Raw genomic sequence first — 22,702 nt, 5'->3', positions numbered from 1 at the left:
TTTTTTTTTTTTTCTTTTTTTTTTTTTTTAGAAAAGCAATTTTTTAATATTTATTTGTTGAACAGTTACCTTCATAAACTATTAGCGCTAGATTAAAATGCGTCGTGGTGATCTGGTTTTCTGCTGCTGATTATTTCTGTCTTCCTGATTTTTACTTTCACTTTGTAACCTAATATCCAGGAAGCGAAGGAGAAGTGAATATAGGCGTTATGTTACACGGTATGTCTTACACTTATTTACTATCGTGTTTCTGAACAGTTTTAAAGATGTTTTTTTTTTCGGTAGTAGGAGAAATCAAAAGTCAACTAACGAAGAAAAAGTTGCGTTGTTACTGATTATTATCCGTGTTGGAAATGGAAAGCAGAAATGCCATATACAACCTTTCGAATATCTATTTATTTTCTAATGTGTTTCTCTGAACTGCAGTTTCGTCTGCGGCTCTTCATTCAAATGTTTGATCGTCAAATATGCAAATAGTTTTGTCCGACAGAATGTTCTTCTTCCGCACTTCACATAACTCTGGGTTTCATTGTGGAGTTTGTCTGATCTGTCACATGTTTGTGTTGCTCTAGGGAAGTTGTCTTTAAGAGAGGAACTATGGCTGCAGCTGCGAGCCTGAGTCTTATGAAGTCAGCAGATCTGATCAAGAAAGAGCCTTTGGATTATGGAGGGTTTGGGGAAGTTTACCTGTGTTACCACAAAACACTGGGCCAGGTGGTGCTGAAGACGGTCTACACCGGCCCGCCGCGCAACGGGTGAGTGCTCGAGACCAGTGCTGGGGAACTTACTTTTAAAAGTAATGCATTACAATATTGCGTTATTCCCTTAAAAAAAGTAACTAATTACGTTACCTGGTTACTTTTTATGGAAAGTAATGCATTATGTTACTTTTTAAATCTGGGCGGGGCTTGCTTGTTTGTTTTTGATATAAAAAGGTTCTACAAAAGTAAAAGTTCTTTCACAACAGAAGTGAAATGAATAAGCCTCAGGCTGAAGGAAAAGTACATTCACGTCTGTACAGTAGAGAACGAAACACATGAAGAATATGACGCAGGAGAAGAAAGTCCAACACTATTCCGCAATAACACAAATAAAACATAAATGTGTCATTTTTGCTTATTAGTATGGTTGAATTGGATCATCGAAGGTCAGTAGCAAAGATATTGGTTAATAAAATAGGATTAAAGTATATTTGTGTTATTTAACGTATTTAATTAATGCACGTTTGCGTCATATTCTGAGTTTGCATTTGACTTATTTTATTATATTTGATTTTGAGGAACACTGAATGTGTTTGTGTGCAGCGAGATGAGTGAACACATGTTGACATTGAGTCTAGAACTACAGTAAGATCATGTTCACACACAACGCTCTGCACTTACTCCTGATTTCTGTCACCATGACAACACCAGAGCTGTCACTCAACACATGGAAACAAAGTAACACGCCAATTACTTTGTTTCCATGTATTGACTGACAGCTCTGGTGTTGCCACGGTGTACTTTATTTGAAAAAAGTAACTCAGATATTTCCTTCTAAATTAAAAAGTAATGCGTTACTTTACTAGTTACTTAAAAAGTAATCTGATTCCGTAAGTCGCATTACTTGTAATGCGTTACTGCTCGTGACTTTGAGCTTCAGATGTTGTGTAAACTGAGTGAGTTGAATGTGTGTCTGTCAGCCGGCAGAAGCAGTGTCTTCTGGATGAAGGCAGCCTGATGAGCAGGTTAAACCATCAGCGAGTGGTCAAGCTGCTGGGGGTTATTCTGGAAGACGGAGACTATTCTTTAGTCATGGAGCTCATTCCTAAAGGAAACCTGCTCAGCATGCTGGAGACGGTAACGGCAGACTCTGTTTTATGCCAAAATACACGTGAAGTTTCACATGTCTGTGTTGTGAACACAGTGTCCAAAAAACACACCAAAACAGTTGTGCAAAAAACAGTATTAGCCCTTGTGCATCAGTTTAAAAACATTACACAGAGGTCCTTTGACGAAATAGTCCATGTCATAAAAATATTATATTTGAATATGTTTTTCGGCTTTCACTGACATAGATTTTCTTTTTTACCAACATCAGTGCTGATCATAAAAATATGGTTTATTTTCAGGATTTTAACCATTTAAATGTCAGTTTGTTTACATAATGTCACTGTTGTTGTTTTTTTTTGTGAAAAAAAAAACATAAATTATTTTCCATATACTAAATGCTAAGCATATTTTTTTCTTTGGATTATTACAGTCCAAGAATTAGCAACAACATTCATTCTGATGCAGTGTCAGATTAAAACAAAAGCTACCATTCAAACGCACACATCTCTCAGTACACACATTTATATAATGAAAACAGTAGATTTATATTTTAAAATAGTACACATTTTGAAACCTTGGCAAAGAATGCATGTTGTTATGCTCAATGGCACTGGGATTAAATATTGTGACATTTTTGTCCTTAAGGTCTTAACTATTTTGTACCTAGTGTAAAAATATATTTATGAGAAAATATGACAATTTCAATACAAATGCAAATTTTTTGACTAAATTTATCCTGTTTGCAGCCAAACTGATACTAAGGATGCACAAGGGTTCATTGTTCATAAACATGAATGTGCTTTCAAGTTTACAATAAAAACTATTTGAAAATCAAAATCTGTAACATTATTGGTATCTTGATGTAAATGCAGAAAAAAATCAGACAATGTGTCTTTAATGTGCAAAATGCATTCACTGTATTCACAACCCACCTGCTGTCCCTTGCATGCACTAGTATATCAACATTGTTTGCTTCATTACCCGATTTGCATAATTCCTTTAGTGAATCGACAGATCCACAGACAGAGCGTGCAAATAAACAACTCCTCTATTTGCAGTGAAATCCCTCTTCACTTTGGAAATGTGCCACTTTTTGATGTCTTTAATATTTTGCTCATATCTGTTGCTCCAGGTGCCTGTTCCGATATCTGTGAAAGGACGGATCGTTCTGGAGATCTTGGAGGGGATGGTTTATCTCACGGAGAACCAAGTCATTCACAAAGATCTCAAACCAGAGAACATCCTGGTGGACAAGAACTTCCACATTAAAGTATGAAACGTCTCTCTGAATTCACCACAGTACACACTTTTTGAAAAAGCTAAATGTTGACATTATTGAAAAGAATTAGAAAAGAATTGAAAAGTCTTTTCACTGGGGCGATACCTAAAGGCACTAAAATGTACCATTTAGTTACTAATATGTACACTTTAGGTACTAATATGTAATTTTAAGTATAATATGCAGCCTGTAGGGTAAAATAAGTTACAAATATGTGACCCTGGAGCACAAAACCAGTCTTAAGTGTCAATTTTTTTAAATTGAGATTTATACATCATCTGAATAAAGCTGAATAAATAAGTTAGTTTGTTAGGATAGGACAATATTTGGCTGAGATACAACTATTTGAAAATCTGGAATCTGAGGGTGCAAAAAAATCTAAATATTGAGAAAATCATCTTTAAAGTTGTTCAAATGAAGTTCTTAGCAATGCATATTACTAATCAAAAATTAAGTTTTGATATATTTACGGTAGGAAATTTACAAAATATCTTCATGGAACATGATCTTTACTTAATATCCTAATGATTTTTGGCATAAAAGATGTATAATTTTGACCCATACAATGTATTGTTGGCTATTGCTACAAATATACCCCAGCGACTTAAGACTGCTTTTGTGCTGCAGGGACACATATGTACCTTTTTCAAATGCTTTTGTAGCTTTTTTTTCTGAGAGCATATGTAAATCTCTCATCAAGTAGAGAAGGAAATAAATGTCTGCTTTAACTGCCTGATGATAAAATGCTGAAATGTAATATTTATTGTTAGAGTTCTTTACGCATGACACTAAATAACTAAACGTTGTTGTGAAATGTAAACAATATCGCACAACTCTATATATAAAGTTGGATATATAGTACCTCCAACTTTATCCGCATGCATCCAGTATAATAATTTAGTGATATTATATAGCAGATGTCAGCTGCTTGATTGCTTGTATCGTTACAAAATATAACCTCTGTTATCGCACAGCTTTAATCTGCTAAATGCGACTGTAAGATATTATAAACATTAACATCACGGTTTTCTGTAAAGCTGCTTTGAAACAATGTGTATTGGGAAAAGCGCTATAGAAATACATTTGACGTGAAGGATTTTCATGCACGCTCTTTGCTCTGCGTCAGATCGCGGATCTGGGTCTGGCCACGTCTCAGGTGTGGAGCAAGCTGACTAAAGAGGAGTCTCGCAGACAGAGTGGTCTGGGCAAGAAGTCGTGTGCGCGCGCCGCTGGCACTCTGTGCTACATGGCTCCTGAGCACCTGAAGAGCATCAACACCTGCTCCACCGAGAAATCTGACGTCTACAGCTTCTCCATCGTCGTCTGGGTCATCCTCAGCGGCCGCGAGCCCTATGAGAGTGAGTCTCGCTTCAGAACCGCATGATTAACTAATTAACATGATTAACTAGCTGCAATGTGAGTTACAAAACGGACTCAATAATAACAAAATTACTATATATATCACTCATGTGCTATACGAAGACTTCATTTGCAAAAACCGATAACTCCGTTTTTAACCATTTTCAAAAATCGTGTTTTTTCTTTTCTATGCGTTCCAATTAATCTCGATCAAACTGCAGTTGGGCTATTTTCATTAGGTAAAAAATACAGCTAACTAACACAATAAAACATAGTGAAAACATGATAACATAATAAAAAAACATGATTTCTGAAAATGGTTAAAAACGGAGTTATCTGTTTTTGCAAATAAACTCTTCGTATTCTGTTGTATATAGCTTTTTGTAAGGAACAGACTGAAATAATAAAAAATAATTATAATGTAAATTTAAAATAATAAAAATATATAAAATTAAAAAAAAAATTTTTTCATTATTCCTGTCAGGTTAAACAGCACAGTTCTTCTTTCTCAAAGAAAAAAAACTAAAGAGGCCCTGATTAGGTAAAAAACACAGCTAACTAACACAATAAAACACAATAAAAACATGATTTAAAAAAACAGAGTTATCTGCTTTTGCAAACAAACTCTTCATATTCTGTTGTATATAGCTTTTTGTAAGGAACAGACTGAAATAATATTAATTATAATATAAATCTAAAATAATGAAAATATATCAAATGTAAAAAAAATAATAATTTTCATTATTCCTGTCAGTTTAAACAGCACAGTTCTTCTTTCTCAAAGAAAAATTTCCACACAATTGTATTTTGATCATCATCATGATTTCTACTTCTTTTGATTTATTAAGCGTAATTAGCGTATAAGCATACAAAGGTTATTTATCCTGAGAACATTGTAATTTGGCATTATTCTGCGTTCATGTTTGCGGTTGCCAGATGCCAAGAGTTTAAATCCCCTCCCCCCCCTCTACCCAGTGGTTTACTTAAAGGCATAGTTGACCCAAAGATGAAAATTCTGTCATCGTTTATTCACCCTCATGTCGTCCCGAACCTGTATGAGTTGCTTTCTTCTGTTGAAGGAATATAATACGAAGGAATTTTCCGTACTGATTTTAAATCACGCATTGTATTTTGTGTTTTTGAGTTACAGGGTTAAAACAGATAAAGGAAAACGGATTTGTCCTGGAAAATTACTAGTACCTTTTCAATTTTTCTAGATTTTTTCTTACAGTGTACTAAATCATCAACAATTGCAAGTACAAGCTACTAACAAGGTGTATCATAAATTATTCAATTATTCAATTATTATTCAATTGAACAATTGAAAATAGCAGCTAGCTTAATTCATGTGTTGTGTGTACTGCTAAGCATCTTTGGTTTCCTCTTTTTGTGTAATTTAGATGGAAAACGTGTGCCTTTTTATCATTTGAGTCACTTATCGAAAGTTGCTGAAAGCTGCCAAATACATTTTTAAAATGTGTTGCTAGGTGCTTTTGGAAGGAAAAGTTGCTAGGGTGGTCTGATCGCCCAGCCCTAATTGCATGCAAATGCTCTTTAATATTTGACCCCATTTCATATTTGCAGTGTATCAAACTCAAGACCAAGGTTTAGTAGTGAATGAAAATGTTTTTTTGTTGTTTTTCAGATGCCAGGAGTGAAGATCAGATCTGCCACTGTGTGTGTCAGGGTGAGCGTCCCGACGAAGCTCTGATCCCTCAACACACTCCTCAAGACGTCATCGAGCTCATGAAGACGTGCTGGAATGAAGACCCTCGTCTCCGGCCCACATTTAAAGGTAGAAGCCTTGAGGGTTCATCCTGGATACAAAATAAAGCGATAAGCCCCATGAAGCCGTGGTTTACAGTGAACTTATAAAAGCTAAGGAGCGTTGTTAGATGTGCCTAAAACCCCCGTAGCTGTTATAAATTCACTGTAAACCACGGCTTCACGGGGCTTATTGCTTTTATAAAACGGTTATTCCACATTCGTAGCAAGGTTTCACAAAATAAAACAGAGCAAATAAAGTGTAATGATATTAATAAAAACAGTATTCTTCCACCAAACAATGTAGCTCCTCAGAAACAGTTGTGGTTGCAACAAAGTGGTTGCCGAGCAACAGACAGAAGTAAACAAAGGTGTATGTTACTTTGAAGACATAAGCTGTGTCTCATTTAGAAGGCTGCGCCCTCCGGAGGTCACATTCGGCATCAAGTCCTGTCCAGATAGTGCATCTCATGCAGCGGAGTCTTTCATGCTGGATTCACAGCCTGGCCTGCGTTTATCACCTGTCGTATGTCCTCCATCTGACTCGGGTACAGTTAACAATTCACAACTAACAAGTCATTTCTGCAGTGCTTTATACCAGTGGTTCTCAAACTGGGGTACGTGAGGTGACGAACAAAATTCTGAGTTTTGGCATTCATTTAATTCTACCCCAACTTAAAGTAACATTAATATCGAACATGTATTTCTGACAAGCAAAATGCACTTCTAATGTAAAAACAGGAAAATGTTAGTTCCGGTCAAATACATGATATCCAATCAGCTTACCTCACACCTATTGGCGGTTTTATTTTTTAAGTCTACAAGTGGCACTTCGATTTGCCCTCATTTATTGCTTTATTTATTATATTAATAATACACTTAATGGAATGTTAAGAATATGACATAAAACATGACATACAATTAATAAAGATAGCAAATATTTGCCTCTATAAAGGTAAAAAGATGCACCTGTAAATCAATTTAAGGGGGCAAATAATGTCCTTTAATAGAAAAGGTGTGACTGCGGTTTGAGAACCACTGCTTTATACAATACAGATTGTATCAAAGCAGTGATAAACAGGAAAATAGTTAAAATAGCTGGCAATAAGTTGCCAGATTTCAATAGATAAATCCCCCAATAAGAGCTGTTTTCATTAGGGATGCACCGAATGTTCGGCAACTGAAATTATTCGGCTCAAAATAGCAAAAAAAGCTCTTTCGGTGTTCGGCAGAATAAGCGAAAAGACTAAATAAATTGTACCGAACAATGACGTGACGTGATCAAATAGAGGCGCGCACAAATGCAGCCAACGTGTCTGCAGTGTGAAAGTATTTAAAACTGTCAGAGAAAGACGCAGAAATCATTAATTGCTCAGTCACATTTTTATTAATTTTTTTGAAGGCATGTGACAATGTGATATGTGCGGAAAACATCTTCCCAAATTCGTAATGAGAATCATTCATAAATCTGCTGTTGTCAACAAAAAGAAGCACTGAGATATTCCTGCGGGTTTCTGCCAAAATAAAAGCTGAGAAAAAGCAACAACTCCATCAACGTTCATAAATGCTGTAATTTTACTGTCGTTCTGTAAAATATAATAAAAAAGTAAAACATTAATAATGATAATAATAATTACCCAGCTCTATTAGGCTAATTCATTTATTATAACATTCACACATAGTGTTCAAACTGGGATCTGTAATATATTCTCATGTTTTAAAAGCAGTCTCTTCTGCTCCGCAAGGCTGCATTTATTTGTACAGTAAAAATGCATGCCTGATTCAAGAAGGGGGTCTTTAAAATTGCCAAAAAAATATTATTTTACTTAACTTTAACTTATTAATTTTAAGTTAAATTGTGCTTTGTTGGTATAATGTCTGCTAGAATGTTTAAAAATGTTCAGTGTTAAGTAAATATTTTTGAAATTGTTGTTTTGTAATTTTTTTTTTATTATTTGAAAAGCAGGAAAAAAACAGTAGAAAGCACATTTTTAATTTTTAATTTTAATTTATGCAATGGTGAAAAAAATGGCAAAATACAGTACATGGGAGGGGAAAAAAGCGAAAAACCGTGTTTCATTTTGTTCGGCTACGGCTTCGGCCAAGAATTTTCATTTCGGTGCATCTCTACTTTTCATAAAAGGATACATAATCTTCCCAGTGATTTACTTAATCTTTCCAACCTGGCAACCGAGCACAAGTGGTCTCTCTGCGTTACGGAAACAGCGCTGATGAGCTGAAAATGTGTAAGATGCAGTTCAGCGATGATTATGGTTTGCAGTACAAACAGTTTTACCATTTACTGCACTTTGTTATTCTTCTTGTTATTTCCCAACCGCGGCCAACGAACCTGAAATCTCGCACATTCACAGAAAACGGTTTACTTCCGCATTGAAAAATAAGGTGGAAACTATTATTTTTGTTAATATTTTGGAATGATATTTCGTTTAATTTTATTTTAGTAAAAGTTTTGGTAGTTTTGTTGTGTGTTTTTGTAAATTGTATTAGTTTTTTTTTGTTTTTATTATGTCTGTATAGTTTTTGTTAACTTGTATTTATTTATTTATTTTTAGTACTACAAGTTAAACTGATAGAAAATTATAAATGTTGCCTAGGCAACTAACTGAATGAAATAAGTTGAAGATTTTTAAAAATAGCCGACTCCGATAGCAATCACTAAGTCTAAAGTGGTTTATTTAAATGCATTTATATTGTCTGTGCAAGGCGTAGAACCATTAAATGTTCGTCCAATCATATCCCTCGGTCTGAACATTACGATAGGCTGTTATACAAGCCTGTCAACGTATGTATTTGCATACCTCAGTGCACGTCAGACACGTCATCAGTGCGTTCATTGCGCTATTGCAGATCGAGCGAGAATAGAAGGCCTTATTATTGTATTATTATGCGCGTTGTACTGTATTGTTTTCTCAGAGGTGAATGAGACATGAGCTAATAACATAAGTTTGGGTAGTTATATTAATTATCTATATCTATATGTATCTATATATATATATATATATATATACAGTATATAGATATACATACATAATATAACATTTTCTCCTGATTTGTTTGGTATTCCATTAGGGTGGCCTGTGACCATCTCGAATGCCAGTGCCATTCAGATCGGGAGTTACAACACGATGAATCTGCGAGTGTCTGATAACAGCTCCTTCAGCTCGTTATCCACCGGATCCAGCAACAGAACCAGATATAACAAGCTTCTGCTGAAGTACGGTAAGACTGTCTCTGTTTCAGTGAGCTGCTGTCTAATTAAATAAGCACTAATTTGCATACATTTCCAGAACAAAAATCTGAACACTGAATTATTAGATTTTTTGGGGGGGACATATTAAAGGTATTCACAGAGGGGATTTTGGATTTGTCTTTTTATCACTCCAGCCAGAAAAAAAAAAATCAGTTTTTTTTAGGAATAAAATGTTAATTATATATGCAAATTATTTATTATTATTATTATTATTATATACAAATCTCTCTCTAAAAACCTTCAGAAAATAGAAGTAAACATGTAAGGTTTCGCGTGTGTAAGTGCTGCTGAAGTAGAGACTGTAGCTACAGATGCAAATAGATAAAGTGCAATTAAAGCAACACCTAAAAGTGTATTTTGGATGTTTTCTTTACGCTAATTTGAAACAACAGTTTATGGAAAGCCACATAGCCCAAAATCTCAAAATTGACCAATGCATGTTTTTTGGCTGTAGTGCTTCGCCTTAATAAAGCCCTCATTTTATAGTAGTCCTGCCTGAACTCTCATTGCTTTATTAGTGCCAGATGTGTTTGATTTTCTCTGTTTGATTGTGTTGTGATGATCAGAGGAGCACACGGTCACTGAGAGCCACCTGGAGGTCGTGCGTCAGAACGTGGGTGGAAACTGGAAGCAGGTGGCTCGTAAACTGGGGCTGTCAGACATAGACGTGGACACGGTCGAGCATGACTACGACCGCGACGGCTTGGCAGAGAAGGTGCACCAGACTCTGGAGCGCTGGAAGATGAAGGAGGGTCTGCTGGGCATCACCATGGGTAAACTGTGCCGTGCGCTGGAGGGCTGCATCAAACCCAGCGTCCTCCTGCAGCTGCTGCTGAAGTCTCAACACACCGCTGGAGTGCCTTGAAACGCCACCTTGTGCTTGTGTCATAATTACACTGGGTTACGGGGCATTTATACAACTCTAACAACCTTCCTCAAACAGTGAAGCGTTACAAAGACGTGCAGTATTTTTGACAGCCTAACATTCATCACTGTATCATGGTGTTGGATGCGACGGCATAATGATTGCAATTCTGTGAATGGATCATTGCACAAAAGTTATTTGATCTGAGAGGACATTTCCACGACACCGCTTACAACAAAAATGGGAAATCGTTAATTTGCACAAATGCCTTGAAAATGCAAACTTTTAAAATGGGATTCAAATGGCAAGTTTTTGATAATGATATTGTTGTTGTCTCTCTGTAAACTACAAAAACACAAATTTGTGAAAGCGGTGAGGTCATGCGCATGCGTATCTCATGTTTGTGTAGCGTTTCTTCACAAAGACACATCTATTAACCTGCCATGGGTTTTTGGTCGTTTTCACGGATTCGTGTGAGCAGGGATCGTGTTGACAACTTTTCTAAAACTTTTCCGTTTTTAGTGCATCGTTTTCGTGTAAACGTACCCTGAGCTCAGAATAGATTCCTGCAAAGTGCCTTTTTCCTGTTTTTGATCAGTTGAATCAGCCTTTATATTTCACTTGTCATGATTCTTAGATGCTTTATGATTTTTTTTCAGGACTTAAACCTGAATGCACACTGACTTGAGCTTATAAATCATACAGAATGTTAAATGTTAAAATGCCTGTAGTTTTCTGTGAGGTGTAGGGTTGGTTTAGGGCAATAGAATATAAATCCGCTGCCAAATCCAGTGTGTGGATAATTCTGCTGTAGCGAAATGAGATGATGATAAAGATACGATAGTGACATATCCAAAGAAAAACCAACATAAAGTGTATTTTATGGTGTTGGGCCACCAAAAGAGCTTCAATGCATTTTGGCATTGACTCTAATGTCTTAAAATTAAAGGTTGTTTATTGATAACGCTGGATGGATGGCTTTATTGACATATACATGGATGTTTAACAACCTTAAACATTCATGAAATCTTTCCATTGCACAAAAGGTTCTTTATAGTGAACGTAAGGTTCTTCAGATTGTTAAAAAGTTCTTTACACCAAGAAAATAATGGTTTTCTTAAGAACTGATCAGTGAAAAGGTTCTTTGAGGAGTCCAGAATGGTTCTTCTGTGGCATCACTGTGAAAGCTTGATTTTTCAGAGTGTGCTGAAGGGATGAATGACTCTTCTTCCAAAAGATATTTCCTCATTTGGTGTTTTGATGATGATGATGTTGTTGGAGAGTGCTGCTTTCCCTCTGGCTTCAGATCTGGTGACTGTGATCTGTGTGAATGGGACACAATCCCATGTTTCATCTATGCTTTATATCGGTTTGCAGGGACCCAAACCATGATGTTAGCAGAATGCTTGTCAGTGCATAACAGCTACCCTGTGGATTGTCTATTCATTTGTCACTTGTTTGTATGTTTTTAATTAAAAACATTGTTTTTTTTTTAATTAAAATTACTACTGTAATGAAATCATCTCTCATTTGTCTATATGTGACATAGGAAGTGGCCTTCTTCAGTTTATCTATATAGCTCGAGGTCAGTAGAGTGTATATAAACAGTGTCTAACACACCAAATCAGCACTTTATTACCAGTTACACTATGACCTTCAAGCAGCAACCACTGTATTTGGTTTTATAATGACTATTAGAAGCCAGAATGAAAGTGTTTACATTTTTCCAACAGAAGTCACATACAGTGTATATTGCACTTTCATAATTGTGTGTGTGTGTGTGTGTGAGAGAGAGAGAGAGAGAGAGAGAGAGTGTGTGTGTGTGTGTGTGTGTACCATAATGTGTATGTTTTCATTAATTACATTTTTCCACATCCCAAGGATGTTGATGTGGAATTTGAATCGGAAAGACAATAAATGGGAAATGAAACTGAATTGCAGTGCATTGAGTTTAACAGTCACAGCAGTGGCGTTTCATGAGTCAAACACAAGTCTAGGGGAACAAGGGAAGAAAATCTTTAAAGTTCAAGAAATTTGCCTGTCTACAGATTTCAATCCAGAGTTTTGAAACTTTTTTTTAACAAAAAACTAGGCAAACATTGCAAATGATATTATAAATGTAATATATGCATGGCCACAAATTAAGAATTAGTTCCTGTTTTAGTAAATAGCCTCGTTTATATGGAGCCTGGGCGTGACATTAAAAAAAATGTGGCCATGAATTAAGAATTATTTACCACAAATAACTACAACGTGGCTATTATGCATGCTATATATTGTGTTCTGATGCAGTAGTATCCTACTTTACTAAAGTGCTAAAGGCTTTTAGTCCAGACTCATTCCTCCGTTACTATCCCCAAATCCTTCTCTCTTGTCCTTGTGTATGATACTAATAAATAAGTATGAATAAACATTTTATTTATTTATTTTTACAACATACAAATATCAAGATATCTTCTTTTGTTTTCAGCATAAGAAATAAACTCATGCAGGATTGGAACAACATGAGGGTGAGTTAATAACATCTGTCAGAATTAATGTTTAATGAGACATGCTAACCTTAATTAATTTATAACTTTAATCAGGTATAGGCTAATCAAGAACTAGTTGGTCACACTAAAGTTATGTTAACACATTGTTTACATCTCGGCTGTACTCCTGAAACAACGAGTATTTTAATGTTAACAGATCAGCTCATGTTCGTTTCAGTTGTTTAACTGTAAAAACGCAATGTTTGTTAATGTCTTGTGATGATAATTATGCCACAAATGCTGTTGATTGAACTTACCATGTTCTGAAACCAGAATATTCCTTTAAACTGCATTAAAACCCACCTGCTGTTCACATATCCAGCATTATTCTCATGGCTTTGTTCACACGTCGTGTTTGAAATTAAGGAAGTTAATACTTCAATAACTTAACAACACATTTGCATGTTTATAGTTCTCTGATTCTGATTAATAGTCACATTGACGTGCAGGTAAACAAATTCAGTATTTATATTGTTATCGTTTAAGTGTTTAAATAATTAACTTCATTTGACATTTGTATGATTTAATGAATTATTAGCTTTTTAACAACTCTCAAGCCCACTAACATTAAGCCCAGTTTGGGGAAACCCTGGTGTAAAGTCATGTTTGACGCATTTCATGATGTTGATATGAAAAAGTGGAATATATTTTCTTGCCCTTTGCTTTTTTATATCAATATGATACATTTAATGGTAAGTTTAAAACAAGTTAGATAAAAAAAAAGTATTCCAAAAAGTAGTCAGAAAAATTACGTTGTTTTTCATCATCTGTAATCATAATGGACTACAGTTTGTAATTAATCGACCAGCACTGCTCTTTTGAGACAAAGAGCCATCGCTCATAATGTCTGACTATTAATAATATCTATCAAAACTGATGTGCTCAATTAATCAAGCATACACTTAACACTTTAATCGGTGTGATTAAGAGCATGTAAACAGAAATATAAAAACAATGTGACCACATTGGCTATTGTAACTGGTAGAGATGTAACGATTCGCGACAACGATTTAAGACAAATTATAAATTGCTTGGATAAAATGCTGCACGTTTCTTTGTGAAATTGAAATATAACACTAGAATAATATACTAATATAGCACCTGCATATTGTTGCTCTTTTGTTGGTTTTGATAGATATTATTAATATCATTTGTAAGTCGCTTTGGATTAAAGCGTCTGCTAAATGACTAATGAAATGTTACACAAAACTGTAGTCAACATACTGTTTTTGAGAGCTACATTTACTTGATGATGACTAGATGGGAAAACAGAATATTAATAATAGTAATAATAATTGCTTGGGTTAGGAAAAAACCCTGTTTATCCTTTAAAAAAAAAAATAGTTTACTGAGTCAGTATCAAAAAGTGTGTCAAAAAATGCATGGACAGCTGAAAGCAAAAAACATCAAATTGTCAATATAAGAATCAATATTGTAAAGAACATTTCAATTAAATATTTAGATCTATAACCCCAGCTGACACATAAACAGCTTGTATGCAACCATTCAGCTGCTGGTAATCATAATGCTGCACTTATGAACTTTAATATGCATTATACAGAGGCAAGAGGAAAAGAAAAAATACCATCTAAACTTTTCTAAAGACATATAAATTATATTCATATAAACTCAACTGCTTTGTTTAGCATCTCAACCGATTTGAATCGATTTTCAACCGGCTCGCGGTTAATCGTTACATCCCTAGACTACCTGGTGATTATTGCATCTCCTTCTGAATGTCACTGTGTTCACATGTGGTCCTGGTTTGATCAGCGTGACTTCGGACAGTGTCTCTTGACGTGGGTCAGCAGATTGCTGGACTGAGTGAAGCTCCTGCCGCAGAGAGGGCAGTGGTAGGGTCTCTCACCGGTGTGCACGCGCTCGTGTCTCTTCAGCGCTCCGGAGTGACTGAAGCTCCGGCCGCAGTGCGAGCACGTGTAGGGTTTCTCTCCGGTGTGAACGCGCTGGTGCATCTTCAGTGCGTTGGCCGTGACGAAGGCGCTGCCGCACTCGGAGCAAGCGTGCGCTCTCACGCCGCTGTGGATGCTCTCGTGATCTTTGAAAGTGCAGAGGCGCGAAAAACTCTTGCCACAGATAGAGCACAAGAAAGGCTTCTCGTTTGAATGGATGGACAGGTGCGTTTTCAAGTGCGACGCCAGGATGAATTTTTTCCCGCACTGGTCGCAGGTGAACGGTCTCTCGCCCGAGTGATAGCGCAGGTGACCTTTAACATCCGTGGCCCGCTTGAAGGTCTTCCCGCACTGAAGGCACGTGAACGGCCGGGCTTCGCTTCCTTTAGTTCGCTCTTGGCCGATGTTCAAGGATTTTTCTCCAGCTGTGATCTGCTGAGGTTTCTGATACTGATGGTCTGATTCACGGTTCCACGGCGCTTCATTCGGTTCTTCACTTTCATCCGTCTTTTCCGATGGGTCTAAAATGAACAAAATAAATTGTTTGTAAAAAAAACAGATGTCACGTAACCATTTTGATCTACTTGGCTATAATAATGCATTTATCATTGTTTAACCCTATAAAGCCTGCTGTATCATTTTTTATTTTTCAAAATTTCTCTAAATGATCAACATGATTGAACTTTGCACAATCTAAAACAATCTCAGTTTTTTATCCAGTAAAAGCTCTTTTAGTGTAACTGTACAAGCATCCAGCTTCAGCTGGAGCTTCTCGTGTCAAATCTTGACTGATTTTGATCAAGTAAAGGTCAGAATAACTGCAGTAATATCTCCAGATGAACTCTTACTGGACTGAAGCAGCTCAGCTTTACTTGATTCTCCATCAATCATGTTTTAGAGTCTCAAATCTGATCCTCAGGATCTTTTGAGGAGCGTTTGTTTCCAGAAGCTTTACTTTCACTGTTCCTCAGCGGAGGAATGATCTTCACAAGCCTCCAGAACATCTCACATCTTCTGAGGAGCCTTTATTTCTTCAGCTCTCAATCACTGCATTATATGTTTGGAGCATTTCACTCTCATCTTACTGAGACAGATTACTGGAGATATAGAGCCACGACTGATATTTAGATCATTGTATGTCAGCATCTGCTGCACTGTTATAAAAGCTCTCACTGATTTGCATCACAAGCATCAGAGTTTAATCCTTTTTTTTTTATATATATATCTCTGTGTTTGATGTATTGTGTACACAAACCTCTTTGTTCCTTGTTTTCATCGTCATTTTTTATTTGGGATGATTCTGCATCACTCATGTCTTCAGTCTCCTCTTTAATAAACTCCACCTGTACAATATTACACTATAATTTTTTTCCCTAGTTGACCAGATGGTAGAAATATTCAGCATTCACTGATGAACTGGTGTAAATTGTGATCACTGTGGTGTTGAAACCTAAAGAAAAACACAAAAAGTTACTTAATTTACACATGCATACATTTATTTACATCACTGTAATGTGGATATAGAGAATCAGTCTTTATGTGCATACATTTATATCTTTACAGTGAATAGCATACTTTACATGACACAGATACAAACATATTAAATACAAATATGGAGGTGAATTAAAAAAAAGTACAGAAAAAAAATATTGGTTATAAAACACCAAAATCTGCATATTAAGTCATTGCAGCTTAAACTGACCATCTGTCATTTGGACGTTTTTATAATTGTTTTAGAATCATTGTTCAGTACTCTCTTGATGTAACTGGACACATGGGTTTGTCTGAGCGTTATCTTGCACTTTGTGAGCTTGTTTCTATCAAATATGAGATAGAGCAGCATCATCTTATGTTGATTTTTTGTTATTCTGTCAGTCTGCTACTTACGAGGAGCTGCTAGTGCTGCATCAGATTTCTTCATAGCTTACTCCAATGCAATGCAATTATAAGAACGTTTATTGCATAAATAACCAAACTAAGAAAACCTCGTTCAATATTCCAAAACTCTTTGTCGTCTCCGCGGTCATGTGATCAATCTTCCGGATCACGTGATCTAAACGCAGTTTTCTCTCGCGTTGTTTCGGTTTTATCACAACATCGGCTAGCAGAATAATTGAATTTCATCGCCATTAGTCCCTTATTTCTTTCATTCATTTGATATTTTACAGCATTTAGTCATCTTGGTTAATGTTGTTTTATACACCGATGCAGTCCGTTTAATGTGTAATGTCAGATTTGCTATAAAGTCATAATTATTTTAGTATTTAAGGTGCACACAAATCATTAAAATATAACATAATACACAATTTTGAACGAATATAAACGACGTTATAAAAGTAATCATATATTTAATTTTATTTATTGATTCCGCAATTACTAAAATGGGGAGTGTGTTGCTATGCAGAAGTTAAGATAATCATAAACAATATTATCGACATGTTATTCATCTGTAATAACTAACACGTGCCTAAAGCCTATTGTAAATACACAACAAAAATGTGCTTTTCACCTCTGTAAGAAGTAATGGTTAGTCAAGCCATTAAACAGAAAGTGTTTAATTCTCAATACATTACTGTTCAACAGCTTAGTTTAACACAATGGTTTTGAATGGAATTAACAAATGAGATAAATACTTACCGATGTCATCAATAATTAATTTGGTAGTTTTGCTCCTCCCAGACATTGGAGTAAAAACATTTATATTTCGGCCTAAATTTAAGATTTATGTATTTGAATTGCAGATATTATTTCCATCCATTTGGATTACTAACATAAACTTAATGTGAGGCGTATTTGTCAGTCATAGCTGTATTTCTGTAATAATATTAATAAAATGAATGTGTTTAAATACACAAAAACCAGGTTTATATATTTAGCATCAATAAATCCAAATTGTTTCAATCTCATACATTTTAACTACCGGTAATTGAATATTGCTTGTTCTACAGCTAGCTGTATTTTAATCACTTTTTCATACTTTTTAACTGAATAAATAGTTCTCAGAAAGAACAGATTTACGCTGATTCTAAGCAATTTGAATAAATGCATTTTAATTGCATTTATTTTAGTTAGTTGTGCCCGTTTCATTTATCTATGACTGGGCGAATATGCATCACATTAAAGCAATAGTTCACCCAAAAAATAACATTTGCTGAAAATGTCCTCATCCTTAGAGCATGTAGATGAGTTTGTTTCTTCATCAGGTTTGTAGAAATGCATCATTCCATCGCAGTCTCGTCAATGAATCCTCTGCAGTGAATGGGTGCCGTCAGAATGAAACCAATCATCAATCAATCAAGACGTTTTTAATGTAATATGTAGATGTCGAGCACTGTTTACAATCCTAAACAGCTCTAAACACATATGTGTTTGGATTTTGATGCGAGAGACAACACGAGATGCACTTTTTCACTGGAGGAAGCGTTATTATGGATTATGTACTCAATGTATTGAAGTTAAAAATGTCTTAATGCTGGATTTGTTTCAGCTTTTGTCTTCTCCAGATGTTAACTGATGGACTGGAGTGCTGCGGATTACTTGTGGATTATTGTGATGTTTTTATCAGCTGTTTGGACTCTCATTCTGACGGCATCCATTCACTGCAGAGCATCCATTGCTGAGACACTGATGCAATGCTACGTTTCTCCAAATCTGATGAAGAAACAAACTCATGTTTGTTCATGTTAAAACTGTAGAATCAAAATTAATGGAAATTAATTCCAGTACATACATTTTAAATTTATTTCAATCATGACAACTCTCTGAAGATTGAACATGGTGATGGATATGACAATGTTAATGTATTTGGTCTTGGCGGAATAGATCTGCTGCTGCTGCTGCTGCTGTTGGTTATTGCTGTAGTTGTAGATTAATGCTGCTGCAAGCAAGTACAGGAACTTGCTACTGCCAATGCATACAGCGATACAGTGCTGCGAGTATTTAAGACATGCTGCTGCTGCACAAATAGCTTATAAAATAAGCCGTAGCAGATCTATACAGGTGGAGGTGGGGAAGGTGGAGGGTTTCAGAGAAACTCTGAATGCGCGCTGCAGGAATCTCTAGTGAATGCTAGCCAGCCATATAAATGCAAGACAGAAAGCTCATTGGCTGCATATGCAGCATGAACCAATCAGCTTGTGCCAAGTCATTTAACTCTCTGAATATCATCGGTTACATTAACAACCCGTCGCCTGGGCCGTCTATAGAGTTTCATGACTGAACTATATATTACATTTTCATTGTCTTAACATCATACTTTTTTATTTATTGATTAACACTCAGTTTCCTTTGTTACTGCCCCTCAACATGTCCTTTGGGAAGAACTCCACTTTTGGCTTTTGTACCATTTACCTAGTGTCCATTTCTTTGGCCAGTGAGCAGCATGTTTTTCTATGAATCTGTAGATTTCTTGATGAACTGAATCTCCTCCTGCATGAAGCGCAGTGATACGGCTTCGTGTGCAGTCGCTCGTGTGTTTTCAGGGATCCTGACCGAGTGAAGCTCTTTCCACAGTGTGAGCACTTGTAGAGTTTTTCGCGAGTGTGAATATTCATGTGAATCATCAGGTTGCATTTCCGCGTGAAACTCTTTCCGCACTGAAGACACGTGAAGGGTTTCTCTCCAGTGTGAATTCGTATGTGATTCTTAAGGACTTTTTTCTCAGTGAAACTCAGTCCACACTGAGGGCATGTGAACCGCTTCTCTCTGGTGTGAATTCGCACATGCATATTAAGGTTTCCTTTGCATGTGAAGCTCTTTCCGCAGTGATGACATGCGAAGGGTTTTTCTCCAGTGTGAATCCTCAAATGAGTGTTCAGGTTTGATTTCTGCGTGAATCTCTTTCCGCACTGAGGACACGTGAATGGCTTCTCTCCGGTGTGGATTCTCATGTGCGTATTTAGCCTTTCGTGGTGTGTGAAACTCTTTCCACACTCCACACATGTGAACGGCTTCTCTGCAGTGTGAGCTCTCATGTGTCTGGTCAGATGTTGTTTTTGTGTGAAACTCCTTCCACATTCAGGGCAGGTGATGAAATGCTCATCGCTCTGTGAGCAACTAAAAGGTTTTTCTTCAGAATTGAAATCAGAGGAATTCTGATAGTCGTGGTCATTCAGGTTTTCGTTTTCTTCTTTCACCTTCATCAAATCTAAAGCAAGAATAAAATAAAGAGTCAAAATAATCAGTTGTCACTCTGAAACACATTCAGTTTAGTCTTTTTAAAAGCAAGTTAAATTTTAATAGGATCATACATTCATCAAGAAGCTATTTGTTGATTGTTAAGAACTATTTTTTACTGCTTTTCACTGAGACCACCCCACATAGCACACAAACATCTAAAGATTGCTTCGTCTGGAAATTATCTGCTGTGTAGAAAGATCTGGGGCCATATTCACAAAACATTTTATCTTAGAACGAAGAGTTTTCCTGAATAGCAGCAAAAGTTCTTATGTAAGAACTTCCTTGTAAAACCTGTTCACAAAGCTGCTGAGTAGGGCTGTGCAATTAATCGAAATATGGTTTCGATTTCGATCTCCAACGATTATGAAAATACAATAATCGAGATAAAACAATTATTGTGCCCCATTCCGCCCCCTTTTCCAGCGGTGTGCTTTCGCTCCTCCATAAAAGCCCAATTTTAAATGCAAATCAGTAAAATTGTGTAACGTGACTTCTGCAAAATGGGACATGCTTGATTTATTAAAGTTGATTAGATTTATTCATGTTTTTAAAAGCGCGAAAGAGATCTTGGACAGCCTTCGCTCCAACCCTTGCTGCAAAAAGGACAGCACGACTCTGATCGGGCATCTTCGGGGGTCCTCTTGGTGTGAAGAACACCACTTGACAAACAGGTTCCACTTCAAGGCATAAGCGAGTCTCGTAGATGGTGCTTGTAGTGCTTTGAGCACTAGAGTCAGGTCCCAAGAGGGTATAGAGGTGGGCCAGGGAGGATTTAACCTTCTCGCCCCCCTAAGGACACTGACGACCAAGTCATGCCTCCCTACCAACTTCTCTTCCACGGGGTCATGGTACGCAGCAATTGCAGGATATGCTCGTCCTTCAAACACGAACCACAGCAATGGTCTGTGGTGCAGAAGGATCGATACATGAAAGTACGCGTCTTTCAGGTCGATCGCTGCAAACCAATCTCGGGGACGGATGCACCCGAAGATGCGTTTCTGCGTCAACATCTTGAACAGTAACTAGAAGAGGGGTCTGAGTGTGCGGTACAATGCTTACCTGGTACTATGGTTTGGCAGAGGGTGCGTGAGTAGGGCCATGGATAACGCTCTCGAAACGCCCGCTGCTGCCTGCTGGCGAGAGCGGAGGATGAGTCCGGTGGTCCGGTGTTGGTTCATCCGTGATTCTCCATGCCCTCTTGGGACCCAGAGACAGAGAAAACCACTCTCTTGTCGAGATTTTTGGAAACCAGATTCTCCCCCCGGCCCTCCTCCGGGGGAGGGAGAGGGGCATTCACCATCCCCCAAAGAGCAGTTCCCTCTGTCTCTGGGTCGCCCATCCCGGGGCCTCTTTGCTTTTCCACTCACCGCCAGGTTTGACGGGGGCCTGGACGGGTGGGGAGGCCTGCCTACGCCCAGCTCCATGGCGCCGTTGCTCGAGGCTGCTGCGGATGCGGCGTGGGAGCGGGGGTTGACGCAGGGGGCCACCCTCGGCGACGAGCAGGCTGGGGCGCTGTTCACCCCGAAGAACCAATCGTCCAACCTTGAGGGCTCGGGACACGGTGGCGGTCTCCACTCGAGCCCTACCCATACGGCGGCCCGGGAAAGCATAGCCGTCATTTCCAGATCTGATTCAGGCATTGCTACAGCCCCAGAGGGCAGCAGCGCAGCCGCATCTTCCTCTCCAGAAAGCTCCGGCTCACCCTCTGATGCAGCGATCGACATCCGATCATCGGGAGGAGCGCCAAAGGATACAGCTGGTACGCTCCTTGTAGAGGGCCCAGCACGTTCCATTGGCAGCTCAACTGGCTGCGGAGCTTCCTCTCCAGAAAGCTCCGGCTCACCCTCTGATGCAGCGATCGACATCCTATCATCGGGAGGAGCGCCAAAGGATACAGCTGGTACGCTAAGGGTTTGCCATCACTGATATCCTCAGACCGCCCGTGCTACTGCCTGAAGTAGCCCCTGCCTGACTGCCGCCATGACAAGAAATAGATCCGAGGCAGAAGCAACGGAGCTCCGCCCCATTTGAGGTAACGGAGCTTGGCCCGCAACGACCAGATGGTCATCTTCCCGCAATGAGAACATGACTCATCCACGAAAGCCGCCTCAGCGTGCTTAATGCCCAGACACGCGAGGCAGAGATCATGACCATCACCCGACACCAGGTAACGACCGCATCCAGAAATGCACGGGTGATACGTTGTCTGTAGAAAGACGCAACATCGTCTTTACAAAAACACAACGTTGCGTTTGCCAGACGCAATGTCGTCTTTAAAAAGACGCACACATGAATGCTCTTTTAGGGAAAAAGCTCTTTCAGCTTGCTGAAGCGCACAGGGGAGATGGCCGCTGCAACACAAACAGTGGTAGTGCAGCCTGATGTGTGCAACCCACTCGACACGGGAAAATCACCACCGCTGAAGCGCCATACTGCCAACACCAAGAGCTCCAAAGAGCACGCTGAACACGTTCAGTCTTCTTCTCTCAGTAGAGTAGTCCGGAGCAAAACGATGTGATCGCTCGGCTCCGAAGCGAAAAGCTGAGTATGCGTTGCACCTGCTGCCAAGTTATACTTGAGTATGCGTTGCACCTGCTGCCAAGTTATACTTGCGCTGCGATAAGCGGCAGCTGGATGCAATCATCACATGCCAATGTGCATTGGCTCGTTTAGTTTACAATCAAAGTGGATTTGTCTCTAAGCGAGATCCCAATTCGTCTGTAATTACCGACGT

At 38.0% G+C, this 22,702-nt stretch overlaps 3 protein-coding genes across 3 annotated transcripts; 1 reads left to right on the top strand and 2 right to left on the bottom strand.

Moving 5' to 3' along the window:
* The first annotated feature begins 194 nt into the window (after window positions 1-194).
* On the top strand, window positions 195-11,816 carry LOC107685278 (receptor-interacting serine/threonine-protein kinase 1-like). Its single transcript, XM_016481807.1, has 9 exons — window positions 195-219; window positions 578-755; window positions 1,682-1,838; window positions 2,944-3,081; window positions 4,217-4,448; window positions 6,095-6,302; window positions 6,625-6,761; window positions 9,304-9,453; window positions 10,051-11,816. The coding sequence occupies exons 1-9, from the start codon at window positions 210-212 to the stop codon at window positions 10,347-10,349; spliced, it is 1,509 nt and encodes a 502-aa protein (XP_016337293.1). The 5' UTR covers window positions 195-209; the 3' UTR covers window positions 10,350-11,816.
* A 2,765-nt stretch (window positions 11,817-14,581) lies between these two features.
* On the bottom strand, window positions 14,582-16,796 carry LOC107685274 (gastrula zinc finger protein XlCGF49.1). The gene is made up of 3 exons (XM_016481804.1): window positions 16,678-16,796; window positions 16,046-16,240; window positions 14,582-15,311 (listed from the first exon to the last, which is right to left on the bottom strand). The coding sequence occupies exons 2-3, from the start codon at window positions 16,101-16,103 to the stop codon at window positions 14,650-14,652; spliced, it is 720 nt and encodes a 239-aa protein (XP_016337290.1). The 5' UTR covers window positions 16,104-16,240; window positions 16,678-16,796; the 3' UTR covers window positions 14,582-14,649.
* A 2,235-nt stretch (window positions 16,797-19,031) lies between these two features.
* Window positions 19,032-21,146, bottom strand: LOC107685276 (gastrula zinc finger protein XlCGF8.2DB-like). Its single transcript, XM_016481806.1, has 3 exons — window positions 21,028-21,146; window positions 20,583-20,695; window positions 19,032-19,936 (listed from the first exon to the last, which is right to left on the bottom strand). Exons 1-3 carry the CDS (start codon window positions 21,144-21,146, stop codon window positions 19,137-19,139), a joined length of 1,032 nt encoding a protein of 343 aa, XP_016337292.1. The 3' UTR covers window positions 19,032-19,136.
* Window positions 21,147-22,702: the final 1,556 nt, after the last annotated feature.

This window comes from Sinocyclocheilus anshuiensis, unplaced genomic scaffold (genome assembly GCF_001515605.1).
Source record: "Sinocyclocheilus anshuiensis isolate Anshui unplaced genomic scaffold, SAMN03320099.WGS_v1.1 scaffold677, whole genome shotgun sequence".
NCBI classification, from domain to species: Eukaryota; Metazoa; Chordata; class Actinopteri; order Cypriniformes; family Cyprinidae; genus Sinocyclocheilus; species Sinocyclocheilus anshuiensis.
This window is presented reverse-complemented; position numbering and strand designations above follow the sequence as displayed.